The sequence below is a fragment of the Macrobrachium nipponense genome, chromosome 10 (assembly GCF_015104395.2).
Source record: "Macrobrachium nipponense isolate FS-2020 chromosome 10, ASM1510439v2, whole genome shotgun sequence".
Lineage (NCBI taxonomy): Eukaryota > Metazoa > Arthropoda > Malacostraca > Decapoda > Palaemonidae > Macrobrachium > Macrobrachium nipponense.
Genome location: NC_087204.1, coordinates 41,936,930 through 41,955,382, shown reverse-complemented (window position 1 = coordinate 41,955,382; position 18,453 = coordinate 41,936,930). Strand labels below are relative to the sequence as shown.

Genomic DNA, 18,453 nt, shown 5'->3' with positions numbered 1-18,453 from the left:
GAGTTAGCGAGGCTGACTCCAGGTGTGTCCCTGCAGCAGCTCCTGTCGGAGAACCTATGGTTCTCGCAGCAGGAGGCACTTGCCCTGGAATCTACCGCTATGGCAGCATTCCAGGCAGTTTCCTGGTTGGATTTGTGGTCCCTCACAATATCCAAAGTAGCGGCCGGCTCCGGGAGTTCTGCTCTCGAAGACGACGCTTCTTTTAGGAGACTGTGCCAGTCTGGAGGAAGAGCGATCTCTTACCTCGCCCATCAGACTGCTAACCTGTGGGCCAACTTGGTTCTTCGACGTAGGGACGCAGTCCTTACCCGAGTGACCAAGGGGGCGGGCGTGAGGCGGCACTCGGGCTTCGAAATGGACCTCTTAGGAGTTCCCCAGCTCTCTTTCCTGGAGAGATGGTGGACGCTGCGGTGGAAAGGCGGCGCACTGACGACAGTGACCGCTTAGTTCACCAGGCAGTCTCGAAGGTTACTGGGCAATCTCGAGCGACTGCGGCCAAAACCAAAACGAGCTTGGCTAGCGCTTCCACGGCGGCGAAGACGGTTGCACCATCCAAGCCCCGTGTGAAGACTCTCCTTGTTGTTTCAACTTCTGCTAGAGGGGCCGTAACCCAGCCCTCCTCCCAGCCCTCCTTTTTTCCCGGTGAAGGTGGTGGAAAGAAGTCGAAACGAGGAGGGAAACGCTAGGGACGGCGTTCCCCCTCACCTGCTGCCGGAAGTGGGGGGGGGTGCCTGGCGAGCCATTGGGTTGGCGACTTGGCAGCGCTACGGTCGCCGAGAACTGGATAGTAGACGTCCTTCGGGATTGGGGTATCTACTACCCTTCGAGTCTCGGCCCCCCCTCATCTCCAAACCGGTCCATCTACGACCTATGTCCGGGGATCAGCAAAGGACAACGCTCTTCGACAGGAGATCAAGACCATGCTGGCGAAACGAGCTGTAGAAATCGTGGAGGACCAGTCACCGGGCTTTTACAGCCGCCTCTTCCTAGTGGAGAAGGCATCGGGGGGCTGGCGTCCGGTGATAGACCTCTCTCCCCTGAACCGCTTTCGTTTCGCACGACGCGGTTCACGATGGAATCGGCACGCTCGGTGCTCGACTCGATCAGGGGGAAGGAACGATTTCATGCTTTCAGTGGACTTGAAGACGCGTATTTTCAAATACCCATCCATCAGTCCTCCAGAAAGTACCTCCGCTTCATCTTCGACGGGACGGTGTACCAATTCAGGGCACTTTGTTCGGTCTCTCAACCGCCCCACAGGTGTTCACGCGAGTGTTTCACTCTGGTGTCAGCTTGGGCCCATTCGCACGGGATACGTCTTCTGAGGTATCTCGACGATTGGCTAGTCCTGGCGAGCTCCCGCTCGCAGTTGCTACAGGACAGAGATCGACTCCTCAAGTTTTGTCGCGATATGGGGATCGTGATAAACTACGAGAAGTCCGATCTCGAACCCAAGCAGAAGATGAAGTACCTGGGTATGCTGATAGACACGGTAGCAGGGCAGGTCTTTCCCGCAGACTTGCGTATCAGCAAATTCAGGGAGGCAGCCGGCCGGTTCCTGTCTCGGCAGGAACAGGCAGCACAGCAATGGCAAGTCGTGATTGGCCATCTGTCGTCACTCGAGAAGTTAGTCCCTCACGGGCGTCTTCACCTGCGGTCTCTCCAGTGGAGGCTAAGGGAGAGTTGGTCTCAGGCCAAGGATCCTCCTTACTTTCCCGTGGCTATCACGGACAAGGTGAGGCAGGACCTAGCCTGGTGGCTCGACGACAAGAACCTCTTAAGAGGAGTGCCTATACGCACTCCCCCCCCGGAGATGCTTCTGTTCTCAGACGCATCGACCGAGGGATGGGGCGCACACCTGGAGGAGTTGCTGACTGCAGGTGTGTGGGACCATCACGAAAAGCACCTTCACATCAATGTCCTGGAACTCAAGGCGGCGTTCACGCTCTCCGAGAGTTTCAGGACCGCTTGGTGGGACACTCAGTGGTGTTGATGTGCGACAACACCACAGTAGTGGCATATGTCAACAAGCAGGGGGGGCTAGTGTCTCCTTCCGCCTCCATCAGTTGACGGTGCAGGTGCACGAGTGGGCCACGGCTCACTCGATAGAGCTGTCAGCACGCTACATTCCAGGCAAGAGGAATGTAGTAGCAGACAAGCTCAGCCGTCGGGATCAGGTGATAGGGACCGAATGGTCTCTACACCAAGACGTGGCGGAAAGGCTCTTCAACCTTTGGGGCGACCGTCGTAGACCTGTTCGCCACCCGGCACAACAGAAAACTTCAAGGTTTTTTTCTTTCAGCTGTGCCGGACCCCATGGGCAGCTGCAGAGGACGCTCCTCCAATCACCCTGGGACAACCTCTTCGCTACGCCTTTCCTCCCTTCTGTCTGATTCGGAAAGTGATCATCGAGCGCTGGTCACTCCCAATCTCATAATGATCCTGGTGGCTCCCAAACGGCCTCAAGCCGTTTGGTATCCGGACCTGCTGGCTCTTCTTGCGGACGCACCGAGAGACTACCCAATTGGCACAACCTTCTAGCCCAGCCACACGTAGAACGTACCACCAAGCTAGTCCAGTCCCTTCCAACTTCACGTCTGGCTGTTATCGCCACCATCTCTTGCGAACGAGAGGCTTTTCTCGTAGCGCAGCAACAGAGATGGCTGGACACGTCCGACACTCCTCTGCAGCTGTGTACCAGGGGAAGTGGCCGTCTTCTGTGGTTGGTGTCGTAGACAGGGTCTGTCCTCCTCTCAGAGCCACTCTTCAGCAGGTAGCGGATTTCCTCGTGTTTCTTCGCCGAGAGAAGCTCCTCTCAGTACCCACAGTTAAAGGATATAGAGCCGCCCTGGCTCTCGTCCTGAAACTGAGGGGACTGGACATCTCGAATTCGTTCGAGATCTCCTTGCTAATGAGGAGCTTCGAAAGGTCTTGCCCACCCAGGGAACTCAGGCCCCCTGCGTGGGATGTGACTCTCGTCCTTAGGAGTTTGACTCGAAGACCCTTTCGAGCCACTCCGAGAGTCGTCAGACAGGGATCTGACCCTCAAGACCCTCTTCTTGCTGGCCCTGGCATCGGCGAAGAGAGTAGGGGAACTACATGGTCTTTCTTATGATGTTAAACACAACCAGAGGCTGGGGATCTGTGACCGCTCGATTTCGTCCCGAAAAAAAAAAAACGTCGTAGCCAAGACTCAGAATCCGTCGATCCCTGACGACAGGTTTCGAGTCTTTCACCCCGATCCCCTCCTTCTGGACTTCACCGATAACTATGCGGATGAGATGCTGCTTTGTCCTGTGAGGGCGATACGGCGCTATCTGAAGAGAACTCGACACCGTCAGGCCTGAGTGTCGACGCCTCTTCGTTAGCACTGTGGGGTTACCAAGTAAAGAAGTTTTTTCCAAGAACAACGCTTTCTTCTGGCTGCGTGAGGTGATCAGGAGAGCGTACGAGGCTGATGGTAGCGACGACATCCGTAACAAAGCTCCCCGTCCGACCGAGAGCCCACGAAGTCAGAGGTATCGGACCCTCCTTAGCGTTCGTAAGAACTTCTCCGTGGCGCAGGTCCTGAAGGCAGGTGTCTGGGCCAACCAGACCACCTTCACGTCCTTCTATACCTTCGGGATATTGCCCACAAGTCCTTGGATACTTTTTTCCTTGGGACCTGTGGTGGCTGCTCAACACGTTGTGTAAGCTTACCCAGCACCCGAGCAGGCAGAACAGCCATCGATTCCTGGTAATGACTGGGAGAATGAATGTGCGAATGAGAGAAAGTGACTGGCTTCTCTTCACCATCTTTCTCTACCTCTACCTGTGGGCAGAGGGATACGGTCGTTACCACGCTGGAAGGAAGTCAGATGCAGGTAAGCTACTCAACCGAGCTCCATCCTATCTCTTTAACTAGAGACAGGAGTGTATATCCACACTTTCTCCAACAAGGGGGGAGAAGTGGATGCCTACATGAGACAACCCATTGCTTTATATTTGCTCATGTAAAGGAAAAAGTTCTTACAATGCTAGTACGAAGAGATACGCTTGCCTCTCTCTTAGTACTCGCCCAGAGGTCTGACCATTGATCCTGCGGTGCACACCCGATCAATCGGACAGAGGCTTGGATCCCTCCCTCGCTCTTACGACCAGGGAGGCATTCCAGGATGGACGAACACCAGTCTGTTCATCAAAAGACTCAGATTCCTCCCACCAGAAGTGAGTCTTCCTATTGTTAAAGGACCGATGGTTTGTATTACGTATCGGAACAAATGACAATTTGTCGAAAATTGCATTTTTCCTAACTATACAAAACCTGAGGTTCCTTACATATATTCCCCATCCTCATGCCACCCCTCACTCTGCGTATTTTGCATGGGCCAAAAGCAAAAGTGATTTGTTTACCTCCCAGTAGCCCGCGCGAACGATCGACAAGCAGTTAACTACCGTTCTCCCCCTTCCCCTTGTTCGAAGCTTACGACCGTTCCAGCTGCCGCTAGCTACTTCCTATTGTTAAAGGACCTCAGGTTTGTATAGTTAGGAAAAATGCAATTTTCGACAAATTGTCATTTCTTAAGTGATTTCATGACAATATTTTTATCAATATCCACCCAAGCCTCTTTAATCCGGCTGCATAAGACAGGAACGATGGAGCTCTCATATTACCACATTTAGTGAATGTTTTTTGCAGTTAATCATCCTTTCATTCCATTTCTTTCTAACCTCAACCTTAAATAGCCAGTTGATAGATACGTCAAATGGTTGTAATATGCTACTTAGACCTCCAGGAATTACTGCAATGTCAGTTTTTGTTTGTTTTACAGTTTTATCCACACTGCCAACCAAATGCAAATGAAAGCTATCCCATACAAGAAGAGATTTTTCTTTTAGTAGCCCTGTAGGCCTGCCTTCCCTTACTTTCCTTAACCAGAGCTTACAGCCTTCTTCATCCATCTTACCCTGTGGATGAACATGGATGATGACTCCTCTGGGGAATTTCTCGTTTGGGGTCGTTTTCCTCTTAAAAGTTACCGTTGGCTTTAATTTTTTCCCATCAACCATGCAAGTCAGAACTACTGTAACAGTTTTTTCACATCCAGTCGTTTTTATCAAAACTAATTTTGCCCCAGCTTTATCAAAAGGCAAATCAAAAGTCACTGGAGTTTTTCATCCATATTTCCATGTACTCGAATTAGTTTCTTATGAAGAGCAGTGACAGATCTCTGAAATTCTATTATCTTCTCTTCCAGTTCCTTAGGTAGCTTTTGCACAATTTTAGTTTTTTCGTCCTTCCTAAAGAACTAGATTTTTTATTTCTTTTCATGAACCAGAAGCATCAGCCAGCACTAGCAACATATTCGGGTATTCCGTGATTTTTTAGTGTCCTTCATGGCAACAATTCTTATAGCTGTTATAAGCTGCTGCATCCTGCATTCCGATTGTTGGTAACCCTTTCTTCAGCTTTGTTTTTTTTTCCAGGTGTGGCTACTTACAACTCTTTCCACAGCTGGCATATTTGTACAATGGCATTTTAGTTAAACTTTCCTTTTTCTTTCTCCAATCACGAACACTTCTGATATGCCATATATGTTAGCAGCATGTACATTGTTACTTGCTTCAGCAAAATTGATCACTTGCAGTTTAAATTTAGCAGTAAACTTCCTGTATGTATTTGAGGACATAATGAAGGCTATTGAGTAAAAGTACTTTTAAAAGTTTTGATATATAAGAAATAGTACCATGGGAATAGAGTTAAAAAATTAGTGAAATTGGGTAAAGAGAGATTAAAGAATAGAATTGAATGGTTTTTATGTATACTGTTAGCTAGTTTTAGTGGTTGAAGAGAGATTGACTAATTACAGTTATGACAAAGCGAATGTAAACTAAGAAGGTTGGAAGTTTTTTCCTTTTGTTTATTATAGTTAATGATTTAAAATGAGTATATACAGAATTTTCATACATTTTATAGGCATATTCTAAGCTCTTAGCTTCTCAGTTGAACTCAATTTTTTATGTCAAAATCTTTGACTAGGCTAGGCTTGTTGCAAGAATAAAAAATCAAACATTACTTAGGGGTATATGCAGAAACCCTAATCTATGCATTAAAAAATGGGGTCGAGCATAACATTAAGTCAAATATGACACGAGTATATACATTACCTTTGGGCCCCTTGTCCCAATGTGTCGGATAATGGCAAGTTGGATAATTGAGGGATTACTATATACTGTACTATTTTTTTTTTTTTTTTTTTATGTGTATGTTTGTCCAAATTAATTTTTTGCCTCAATTTCAATGCTAGGAAATTTTATTTTCATACAATCAACTTACCTGGCAGATATATACATAGCTAAGACTCCGTCGTCCCCGACAGAAATTCAAATTTCGCGCCACTCGCTACAGTAGGTCAGGTGATCTACCGGCCTGCCCTGGGCGGCAGGACTAGGAACCATCCCCGTTTTCTATCATATTTTCTCTGTCGCCGGTGGTATCAACATTGTTGTTATTACCTCCTGACTTAGATTCATTTTCAACCTTTGATCAACGTTTTTCGGCTTTTTGGTGACGTTTTTTTTTTTTTTTGGATCGTGTTTTGGCATTCGCTACTGTGGACTGTTTTTGGAATAACTCTTTTGGATTTTTTCTCAGTATGTCTGATTCTAATGTGAGTGTGAGAATGTGTGTGAATGTAGGCTGCAGGGTGAGGATACCGAAAGCTTCGGTTGATCCTCACACTGTATGCCGTAAATGTAGGGGGGTTCAGTGTTCTGCTATTATACTTGTAAGGAATGCCGAGGGATTGAATGCAGAAGAGTGGAAGACTTTGACTTCTTATTTGAAGAAGTTAGAGAGGGATAGAGTTAGACGGCTGAAAGGTGTGAGTTCAAGGCCTATTGAGCCTTTCACGGATAATTCTAATCCTACTGATGTAGATTCTCCCTATATATCTCATTCTCAGAGTGCTTTTTCGGATTCGGCATCGGAAATCGCCAATCTGAAAGCTACTATTAGAGACATGAAGTCCAAGATGGCTGACTCCAAAGGTAAGGCTAGTGATAGTGAACATTTCAGTGAAGTGAGTTCTCTCAGTGTTGTGGAGGGGGGTGCGTTTGATCGTCCCTGCGACGCTCCCAGGCCTAGACCTCTTCCAAGCTCCCATGCCCAGATGGAGAAGGAAAGTCGAAAGCCTTAAGGAGGTCGTGGGAATCCCCAACGGTCAGACCGTCCCCCCCCCCCCCCCCCCCGTCACTAGCTCTGCTTCATGGCAGGCGGCTCCAAGGGCGCTATAGAAAACAAAGCGTTCCTTCGCGAGTGTTTTCTCGTCCTCCCTCCCTCTTCCTCCACCTAAACGAGGGTGGAAGGAGTCGAACTTATCGAGACCGCTGAAGCGTCATATGAAGCCCGACATAGATTCGAGCCCAGAGCGCTTCTCAGATGACGCTCCGTCTGCTATAAGAAGCGAAGTTGGCGTCAGCGTCACCTGACGCTTGTGCGGAAGTACCCCTTCATTCTTCTTCCCCGAGTGATGACGAAAGGCGTCATGCACTAGACGTGGGGGAAGCGTCAAGAAAGATAATTATGGCAGTTCAGGAACAACTGTCATCTCTTGTGGGGAGTTTTTGCGCCCCGTCGGAAGGACGTGACGCTTCCAATTAAGAAGTCTCTCCTCTCTCACCTGCTCGAAGAGAAGCGTCAGACAGACGTGAAACTGCTAAACGTCTTGCAGAAGCTTCGAGTTCGAGAGGCTAGAACGGGGGCTTACGAGAGTTTCGTAAAGCCGAAGAAACGTAAGACGTCTTTTAGAATGAAGCGTCATTCAAAGCGGATCTTAGACGTGACGCTCCGTCCAATATTGTGACGCCGAGTAGGACGCCTTTAGAGAGCGGAGCGTCTTCCAGGCGCGAAGCGTCATCAAGACGTCAGCAGAGACGTCAGCCATAGACGCTCGACGCCGGGAAGAACGGGAAGGTCATACAAGGCGTTCTTCTAAAGTTCTAGAGAAGCCGGAGCTTGTGACGCCTTCCAAGTCTTTTAAAACGGGAAAGAGGAAAGAGTATCATTCCCTTAGCCATCCCCTCTCCTATTAGGAGTTTTGTCTCCTCCAGAAGAGGAAAGTTCAGAAAGGAGAACGGAGACTCAGATAAATCCCGAGTTGGAGGAAAACTCGGATGATGAAGATCATGGAAGAGAGGGTTTGTCCAACTATAAGGTTTTGACTACCCCTGCTTCTTGAGGTTATATGGAGACGAGTTGACTCCTGCTGCTCCTCCTTCTCCGCGCTCGCTCTTTTCCAGTGCTAAGACGAAGAAGCCCTCGTCTTTTCTAAAATGAAACCCACCATCTCGATGAAGCGGGCATTACACGCCTTAGACTCATGGATGAAGTCTAAGAAAGACTTAGTCAGGACAGTCTTTTGCATGCCTCCAGCAAGATTAGCTGGGAAAAGAGGCATATGGTATAAAGACGGGAGAGAATATGGTATCACTCTCCCTTCTACAACAGAGCAGATTTTTCGACTTTGGTTGACGCTTCAAGGCGTCCAAGTCTCAATTCTGCACGAATTACATGGGGTATTTCAGAACTGGATCATCTCCTCAAGGGACTCTTCATGTATTGGAAGTCTTCAACTTCTTAGATTGGTCCCTTGGGGTGATGTCCAAGAAAGCCCATGATTCAGAAGGAATCGAGCCTGAAGCCCTGTTATGCATTTTGTCTTGCATTGACAAAGCGGTACAGGATGGATCTTTTGAAGTCTCTTCATTATTGGAGCAGGTCTTTTAAAGAAAAGGACGGTGTATGGCGCCTTCTTAACAAAGGCAGTCTCGCATGCTCAAGAGGCAGCTCTACTGTATGCGCCTCTTTCTGACTTTTTGTTTCCCTTCTCAGTTAGTGAAGGACGTTGCTCACTTCTTTAACAAATGAGAAGGCGACTCAGGATCTTCTGACGCAGTCAGCTAGGAAGAAGAAACCTGTTTCGGTATCTGACAAGAAAGGACCTAGTACATCAATGCAGCCCTTTCGAGGTGGTCCGACCTCCAGACCTCCCGCAAGAAGGAAGGCTCCGGAGAAGAGAGGTAGGTCTGCCTTTCGTCCTTTAAAAAGGGAAAATGAAAAACATCTCTCCTCCAAGCACCAGTAGGTTGCCAGGCTCCTGGGATTCGTGGAGGCCTGGACACTGATAGACCGCAGACGCGTCTTCATTGACTATCATAAGGAAGGGATATCGTATCCCTTTCCTGAACACTCCTCCCTAACGTCAATACCAAGGGAACTATCAGCCAAGTACAAGGACCCTGTGCTGAGGGATACTCTTCGATCGATGGTGGAACAAATGTGACAAGAGAGCGATAGAACTAGTACTGGATCAAACTCCCCGGGTTTTACAATCGCCTTTTTCTAGTGGCGAAAGCCTCGGGAGGCTGGAGACCAGTACTGGATGTCAGCTCCTCTGAACAATTTTTGTTTCAGAAGGAGAAGTTCTCCATGGAGACTTCTGCTTCAGTCCTAGCGTCCCATTACGACAAGTGAGATTGGATGGTGTCCTCTAGATCTCCAGGACGCCTACTTTCACGTCCCGATCCACCCTTCATCGAAGAAGTACCTCCGTTTCATGACGGGGGGAAGGATCTTTCAGTTCAGAGCCTTGTGTTTTCGGCCTGTCCACAGCTCCTCAGTCTTCACAAGCTGATGAAGAATGTGGCGAGATTTTCTTTTTTCACCTCAAGGAGTGAATGTCTCTATGTATTCTAGACGACTGGCTCATCAGGGCCAGATCGGAGAGACAGTGCTTGGAGGACCTAAAGTTAACTCTGGATTTGACCAAGGCGTTGGGATTGCTTGTGAACCTCGAGAAGTCCTCAGCTGACCCCAGAACAAGACCTAGTCTATCTGGATTCGGATGGATTCTCGGGGTTTTCGAGTTTTTTTCCTTCGCAAGAGAGAACCGCAAAAGTTTGCGGATAATCTCTCTCTTCTTAGAGAAGCAACAAACGTCGGCAACAAAAAGGGAATGGTTGAGCCTTCTGGGGACGCTTTCCTCGCTGGAACAATTCTTCCCTCTAGGAATACTTCATATACGTCCACTTCAATTCTTCCTCAAGAATCTTGGAGCTGGAAAACCGGACACTGTCGACGTTTTTCCCCCATTCCAGTGGAGATAAAGGCACACCTACAGTGGTGGTTGCTACCTCTGGAAGAGAACAAAGGGATCTCTCTAAGAACACAGAACCCAGACCTAGTGTTGTTCTCCGACGCTCGGAGACAGGTTGGGGAGCGACATTAGGCTCAGAGGAAGTGTCAGGCACCTGGGAACCAGCACAGGTGTCCTGGCACATAAACTGCAAAGAGCTCTTCGCCGTACATCTGCCTTTAAAAGAGCCTAGAACCTCTGGTGTCAACAAGGTAGTGCAAGTAAACGTGGACAACACCACCGCACTTGCCTACATTCGGAAACAGGGAGGGACGCACTCCTCGTTCCTTTAACGAGCTCACGAGAGACCTATTACTTTGGACGTCTCACAGGAACATCTCCCTGCTGACAAGGTTCGTACAGGGAGTAAGGAATGTGAGGGCGGACAGGCTCAGCAGGAGGAACCAGGTCCTTCATACAGAATGGACTCTACACGAGGAAGTGTGTCTCGATCTCTGGTCTCTGTGGGGAACTCCTCATGTGGATCTCTTCGCAACATTCATTTCAAAAGGCTCCCAGTGTTTTGCTCGGTCGTGGAAGATCCAAGAGCAATTATGGTAGACGCCTTCCTGCTAAACTGGTCTCGAGTAGACGTTTATGCTTTTCCCCCATTCAAAATCCTGGGTTAGTAATGAAAAAGAAAGTTTGTGGCGTCAAAAGAGACGAGGATGACGTAATAGCCCCTTTTGGCCGGCCCAGAATGGTTTCACGAGGGAGGTGGTAGAGTGGATCGTAGACTTTCCAAGATCCCTACCAAGAAGGACGGATCTTCTCAGACAACCCACACTTCAAGAGGTACCATCAAAACCTCCCCGCTCTCGCTCTGACTGCCTTTCGACTATCGAAAGACTTGTCAGAGCGACGAGGTTTTTCTCGCGAAGTGGCAAGCGCGATCGCGAGAGCACGCAGAACCTCCACTACGAAAGTATACCAGTCGAAGGTGGGAGGTATTTAGAAGGTGGTGTAGAGCCAAGAAGTTGTCCTCCTCCTCTACCTCTATAGCGGAAATTGCTGATTTCTTGCTATTCCTGAGAGTAAAAATCTCATCTAGCCGTATCCACAATAAAGGGAGGGATACAGAAGTATGCTCTCGGCTGTATTCAGGAACAGAGGATTAGATCTGGCAAATAACAAGATCTCCACGATCTCATAAGATCTTTTGAGACTTCAAAGTCTAAGGAACCAGTACCATCCGAACTGGAACCTGGACGTAGTCCTCAAATATCTGTCTTCGGATAGATTCGAACCTCCTCATCTGGCATCGTTTAGAGACATAACTAGAAAATGCCTATTCCTTTTATCTTTAGCTACGGCAAAAAGAATTAGTGAATTACAAGCTCTGCAGGATAAAGTAGGATTCAAGGGAGACTCGGCTATTTGCTCGTTTAAGACCCTGTTTTTAGCGAAAAACGAGAATCCCACGAATCCTGGCCTAAGTCATTTTCGAAGTCAAAGGAATGTCCGAGTCTCGTAGGCAGAGAAGCAGAGAGGTCTCTATGCCCTGTTAGCTCTGAAGTTCTACCTTCAGAGAAAGCGTCAGTTGGGAGGCTCTAGACAAGGTCTTTGGTGCGCGGTAAAAACGACCCCACAAGACTGATGTCCAAGAATGCTCTGGCGTTCTTTGTAAGAAACGTCATTACGGACGCTCATAAGGTCTGTCCTGACGACAGTTACAACTACTGAGAGTAAAAGCTCATGAAGTAAGAGCGGTTGCGACGTCTCTCTCGTTTTATAAGAATATGTCGCTTAAAAACATCATTGATACGACATACTGGAGATGCAACTCAGTATTTTGCATCTCATTACTTGAAAGACGTACGTGTGACGTATGAGAAGTGTTTTTCTCTAGGTCCTATCGTATCGGCAGATACGATTCTGGGTACGGGAGCCGACACCAATCCTTAAATGTATATACTGTTCTTCTTTTTGGATATGGTCGAGAGTCTCTTCGAACAATGGAGGATTTGGCTCGCACGGCGGCCGTCTATGTTGTTCAGTAAGAGAATTCTTGTCATATCCAATTAGTTGAGTATAATTTTTTTTGGAAAATTATGTATGTGTGCGTAGTGGTTTTGTTTTTTTTGAGTTACGGTTGTTGTGACGAGTTCGGGGATAACTCGTAACAATCCTTAGTTCTAACATATGGTTAGGATCAGGTGGTCGGGATTGGTTGTGCTCCTTCTTCAGGTGTATTGTCATATAAGTGGATCAGCACCCATTGACAAAGTCCCTTTTAGGCTCTGCCGAGTAAGATAAGACCCCATCGCAGACCCACAAGAACTCTGGCCATAGATCATATATCTCGCTAAAGTTTCTTGAGGTGATGCAGACTACTGGGCAAACACCCACGAAGTCTACCACCTATCAGGTAGGAACCAAGGTTTTATTTATACCTACAACATATGTTTGTTTACCTGTCTATTCCATATAGTAGCTGTCTCTTACCCTCCACCGAAGGGTGCCAATCAGCTATGTATATATCTGACAGGTAGTTGATTGTATGAAAATGATATTGTTATGTTACAATAAAGTTTCATACATACTTACCTGGCAGATATATACAATTAAAGGCCCACCCAGCCTCCCCGCAGGAGACAGGTGGAAGAGAGAAATATGATAGAAAACGGGGATGGTTCCTAGTCCTGCCGCCCAGGGCAGGCCGGTAGATCACCTGACCTACCTGTAGCGGTGGTGGCGCGAAATTTGAATTTTCTGTCGGGGACGACGGAGTCTTAGCTATGTATATATCTGCCAGGTAAGTATGTATGAAACTTTTTTTATTGTAACATAACAATATCATTTTTGTATTTTAAGTATGGGATAGCCCCCAAAAATTAAATTTGGGAATAATTTTATTGTTGCCTTAGACTTTTTGATTAATTCAGAATGCATTAATAGATCTTTGTATGTGATATTACATTTTAGTGGAGTGATTTTATGTATTTACAGGAGTTTGACAAGTCAAATGAACATTTGAATGTTCAAAGCACAGAACCCCCTTCTCAGGATGGATGTGAATCACAACTACGTCGAGAATTACTAAGACCAGTTCATACAAAATCAAGTCCAATCCGTTTACCATGGCATAGAGTTCAACCCAATGTTCCCCTAACTATACCATTGAAATCTCAGCAACCTCCTATTTTAAGACATCAGCAACCTTCTACAATAAGACTTTCCCAGCATCTGTCCTCATTAGGACCTCCCCAGCAACCGTCTTCCATAAGACCTCTCCAGCAACCTCCTCCATTAAGGCCTCCCCAGCATCCTTCCCCCTTTAAGGCTACTTCAACCTCTGAGGGAACCTCCACCTCTAATGAAAATCTCTTCAAAGATGCCTGTGCAGGTAGGATACGGTGTTTTTTGTCAAAAATGGGTAGGTTGCTTATAGTCGTTATTTCAGTTGGTACGAAGTACCACTTGAAAATCTTAATAGATTGATGGATTTAAATTTATATAGAGCTCATATGAAACAGTTTACATACTGATAGAGTTTTAGGCACTTTTTAGCTTCCCTATTTTACAAAGTGGAGGTTGGCGACATTTTTTGTCAAGGTTACTGGCCATTTTTAAAAAGTTAGGTTCTCTGGAGCATTAAGAGACTTCACAACACTATTTTACTTTACATCTGTTCCTCTTAGTTATTGAACTTTAACTTTGCTGTGCTCTTATTTAAAGAAAGGTCCCTTAGGTGAGCTCTGTGAGAGGCTAGGAAAGGTACTTGATGGGCTTGTAAACCTCTGTATAATCAGGCCAAACTTGTATGTTTTCTCTGATTTTGTTAAAATTGAAATCTCAAGGATTGAGTTGGTTTGGATATATGATAAGAGGGGCTGAGAAGTGGCTTGTTAGAAAAAAGTAGGTGTGGGACTATTTAAATAAAAACATGTAGCCAATCCGAAGAAAGAAATCATGGACAAGGAGATTAGACAAAGACATAGACATGATAGGTGGTATTGAGGCTGAAAGACCCCATGGAGGGGAAATGATGCAAATGATACTGTTTTAATCAACTGGACACCCCAAGTTTTACAAAGCAAGCTTTGCAAAATGCATCAGATTATCTAGAGAGATGGTATTTTAAGTAAATCCAGAACAACGGAAGGAATGAAGATAGAGTTTGCAGAAAGGGATGAGAAAACTTAAGATGGAGAGAAAGAAAGAAAAAAAGCAAATCAAATAGTAGTCAGGCTGTATAAGCTATGGCAATCAATTAAACTGGAATTACATACAAAGGTAAAATTATATACTTTAGTATATATGATCTTTATTGCTATACTGTACAGGCATGAATCTTGGTAAGACAATGAAAAGGATTTAGATAACTTTGCCACTCTAAGATAAATGTTTAAGATAACTATTTAGTCAGATGGCAAGTTAGATAAATGAGAGAATGAAGATAGATAAGATGGCTCTGACACATCCTTAACCCAACTAATTGGAGAATATTACTTGGTGTTGTCAGCTCGCCTTACATAGGCACCAGAAGAGTTTGAAGACCCAGACTTAATTGGAAGAGAACTATAAGAAGATGGCATTAGAGATAAATGGAGGTTTTGTGGGAGATATGTAATGCAAAGTGAAAGACAAGGGTGGAGGAATTTCTTAGGCCCTTCTCATCAGAATAGTTTAATTGAAGCTATCATAAACAGAACAGGACCCCTTGAATTTATGTCTATGAAGGCCATTACCCCTTACTGTGCCAGGGGTGGGGTATTAAACTGTAAACTCTGCTGTAGGTTCTTTACAGTTTTCCCTGTAAATCCAAGTTACATTGCTTCAGGCTTTTTATGCTTTATTCAGTTCATTTTGCTATTGAAGTTGTTTTTTCACCTCATTAAAGACAGATCCTTCAGGCATCATCTATGACAGTCCAGAAAAATGGCTCACTGGACACCAGCTGATTTGTAATTAGTGCTGAGAGTAGAGAATTTATCTTTCCCTGGTCACTCAGGTGTGAAGTTTGATGTAGATCATGTATCTTGTGGTCTTGCAGATAACCAACTGCCTTAGCAAATATATCATTGTTTTTTTTGAAGGGGGTGGGCCGGCCGGCTAATGCCATTTTTTAAGGACAGGAAAACTTTGATATTCATACCACTTAATAAGGTGACTTGAGACATCTCCAAACCCGCATATCATTTTTCGCCTCTGACCTTTGTTTTTTTTTGTGTGACCCGCCCCAGGGCGATTTATCCCGAAAATAACCCATTTTTTTTTTCAAATTCTATCTCCCTCCCTTGATATTCAACTATTAAAAAGACCTGGGATTACTACCATATATAGACCTGATGTAGACCTCCAATCAAATGGGGAGTTTTTTTTCTAAAAGTCTTTTTTTTGCTAGATATGAATTTTTCAATATGGTAAACAAATAAACCCTATAAATTAGGAGAAAAAAAATTTATAAAAAAAGACAAAACAAAAATTGGAAGAAAGGGCTCTATTTGATTGTTCTATAATGTCTTTCTGAGTTATATACCAAATTTCAACCAAATTCCAGTGTTATAGCTTTAAAACTAAGTGAGAAGATAGATTTTGAAGGTCAATAAGTATAGTTTTGAGATACGGGCGTTCAAAGTTTTCCTTCGTATTTCTATAAAGACAATGTTAATAAATAATGATTATTATGAATGTATATTTCTTTTTTGTGTATTAATAAACCAAAACTATTTTATTTATCATAATGTAATCATAAATGATGATCCCTTTGCTCATATATCGTAGCCTGGGGCACTGCTTGAGGCAAGATGGGGCACTCCTTCCTACGCAATTCTCTCCCTCCCCTTCACTAACTCGGCTTATTACAGCGAATTTTCTTCTTCTGTATGTTAACGAGATGTTTTCCTTGCATTTTCCTTTTTGGCATGATGAAATTCTTGCCAAAACAAAGATAAACAAACGTAAATGCAAGAGAATGTTAGAGGTAAAACTCGAAGGTGTACTCTCTTATTACAAAGACAATTTAATAAATCATGATTATTATGAATTTCATATTCCATTTTGGGTATTAAAAAACCAAAACTTTGTTATTTATTATAAATGAAGATCTCTTTGCTCAAAGATCATAGCCTTGGGCACAGTGTGACGTGTGCTGTCAGGCAAGACGGGGGCATTACTATGCAACCCTCCCCTCTCTCTTCAGTAACTACGCATATATTATGATATTCCGTAATAATACTTGAGCGATTTTTCTTCGTCTGTATGTTAGCGAGATGTTTTCCTTATGTTTTCCTCATTGGCATGATGAAATTCTTGCCGAAACATAGATAAACATATGTAAAAGCAAGCGAATGTCAGAGGTGAAATCAAACGTGTAAACCACTTGAATTTTGTGATCGCACTAAATCATGACTGGACTTGGTAGCTGAGCTGAAGTCTCCCTTCTCGACTCGGGGAATGTCTACAGATGCCATTTCTCCCAATTTCTTTGACAATAATTATCAAAATTTACGATAATAGAAGAAATATTGCATTTTCTTGTACGGATCAATGTTTTAGGCTTATTGAGTTATGTTAACTAATTACCCTGTAACTACGAAAGTAAGAGGAATTTTGACGAAATATTTCGTATACGTATTCTCAATTGCCATATGAAGCTCCATGAATTTTTTCATGACTTTGCATTTTTTGCCCTATACCACCATATATAGGGGTTCCGGCCGGCCCCCTTAATGTCCAAATATTTTCTGATAGAATGACAGAACAATACACATCTACAATGCTTTATTCCATAAGAATATCCATAGATGCTTTCCATGATTAAGTGTGGCGTTGGGGGTGGTATTCACCCAATGAATGGATTCGGCAAGTTTAAAAAAAGAATTGGTGAATTATTTTGAACGTACCAGTATGTTCTTAATACACAGACATAATGAAGACAGTACCTTTTCTCAATTTAATTGGCAAAGGTAATTATTATTATAAAGGATTAGTTTATCCAGACCTCTGAGAATTAACAACGGCTCTTTTCGGGCTGGTTCAACAAAGGTAATTGTTCATTATATTGATATATGGAGGCAGTAACAAATATGACATTTTTATAATAAAATAGTTTTATTTATACTTACCCTGTAATTACATTGCTGTAGTTTCTACTTCATGGCAGCTTGAATGTTCAAAAATCGCAGAAATACACTTCTGTCTGAATAGGTGACTAGGCCCCGCCCACTTTCTGGGAAAGAGAGGCATAATGCATAAAAAGCACTTCAATTTGTTTTTGCTAAAATGACTCTGTGAGGGGAGGCGGGGCTCTACTCGTAACTATTGGATAAGTATAAATAAAACTTTATTTTGTTATAGAAATGCTATTTTTATATAAACAACTTACCCAGTAATTACATTGCTGAATCCCACATTGATAGGTGATGGGGATGCATGGACATATACCCAAAATCTTATAGTTAATATTATTAAGGATATATATTATGTTAGCATCGATAAATGGTTGTAGTTCCCTTCCTGGAGAGAGAGCCACTGCAGGTAGATACTGTCTCTGGTTGAAGCTCATCTCAACCTGCTGTAGTAGTTGGCAGTATAGCCATTGAACACCTCTACTGACATGGGAACTTTCCAGCAAAGGAGTATTCTGATAGCTGCGAAAGAGTTTACAAGATCTGTGCAGCAAAAGATACTTCCGATGGCCTACAAAGCTTTAAAATCTCCCCCTGCCCAGGATTCAGTACCAGGGCTAGGACTCCAGTAAAGAACTGTGGGGCTGTCGACAGGCCAAAGCACAGTGCTCTTAATGGGAAAACTTGCTATGGTACACGAACCTCAAACACTTTCTTGATGCAGGATGAATCGGGATGTGGAAATATTTGTAGGTCTATGGATGGACTCAAGAATGGACTGATCTGTTTCCATCTTGAATTTTGCTTTCTTGATTAGAAATTCAGTGCGTTCTTATCGAGGACTGGTCTCCATCCTTCTGTGGATTTTGGGACTACAAACTACTGATTGTAGAATCCCATCGACGTGATGTCCTCTACTACTACTATCACCCCTTTCTTGAGGAGTGATGAGACCTCCTCCAAAAGGACCAAAAACTTTTTTGATGCTGCAGAGTACACAGTCAATGCAATCAGTGTGTTGACTAGAGGTGGCCTCTCTCTGAAAAATATTGAGTACCCTTCCTTTAGCACTTCCACAATCTATGATTCTGCCCCTTTGTTGCTCGGGCTAAAGGTCGTGGGTTGATTTCTTTTGAGGTTCTAAGGTGATCACATTCACCACTGCTTGTGGGAAAAGGTGGTGATGGTCAAGGGGGAGAAAAGAG

The 18,453-nt window shown here is 44.7% G+C and overlaps 1 protein-coding gene across 2 annotated transcripts in view; it reads left to right on the top strand.

The window, feature by feature from the left end:
• Positions 1-18,453, top strand: part of LOC135223583 (zinc finger and BTB domain-containing protein 14-like) — a 315,347-nt gene that overhangs the window by 291,657 nt on the left and 5,237 nt on the right. For both annotated transcript variants that reach the window (XM_064262123.1, XM_064262121.1), the window contains one exon: positions 13,125-13,521. In XM_064262123.1, the coding sequence (XP_064118193.1) occupies positions 13,125-13,521 (397 nt within the window). The remainder of the gene's footprint in view (positions 1-13,124; positions 13,522-18,453) is intronic.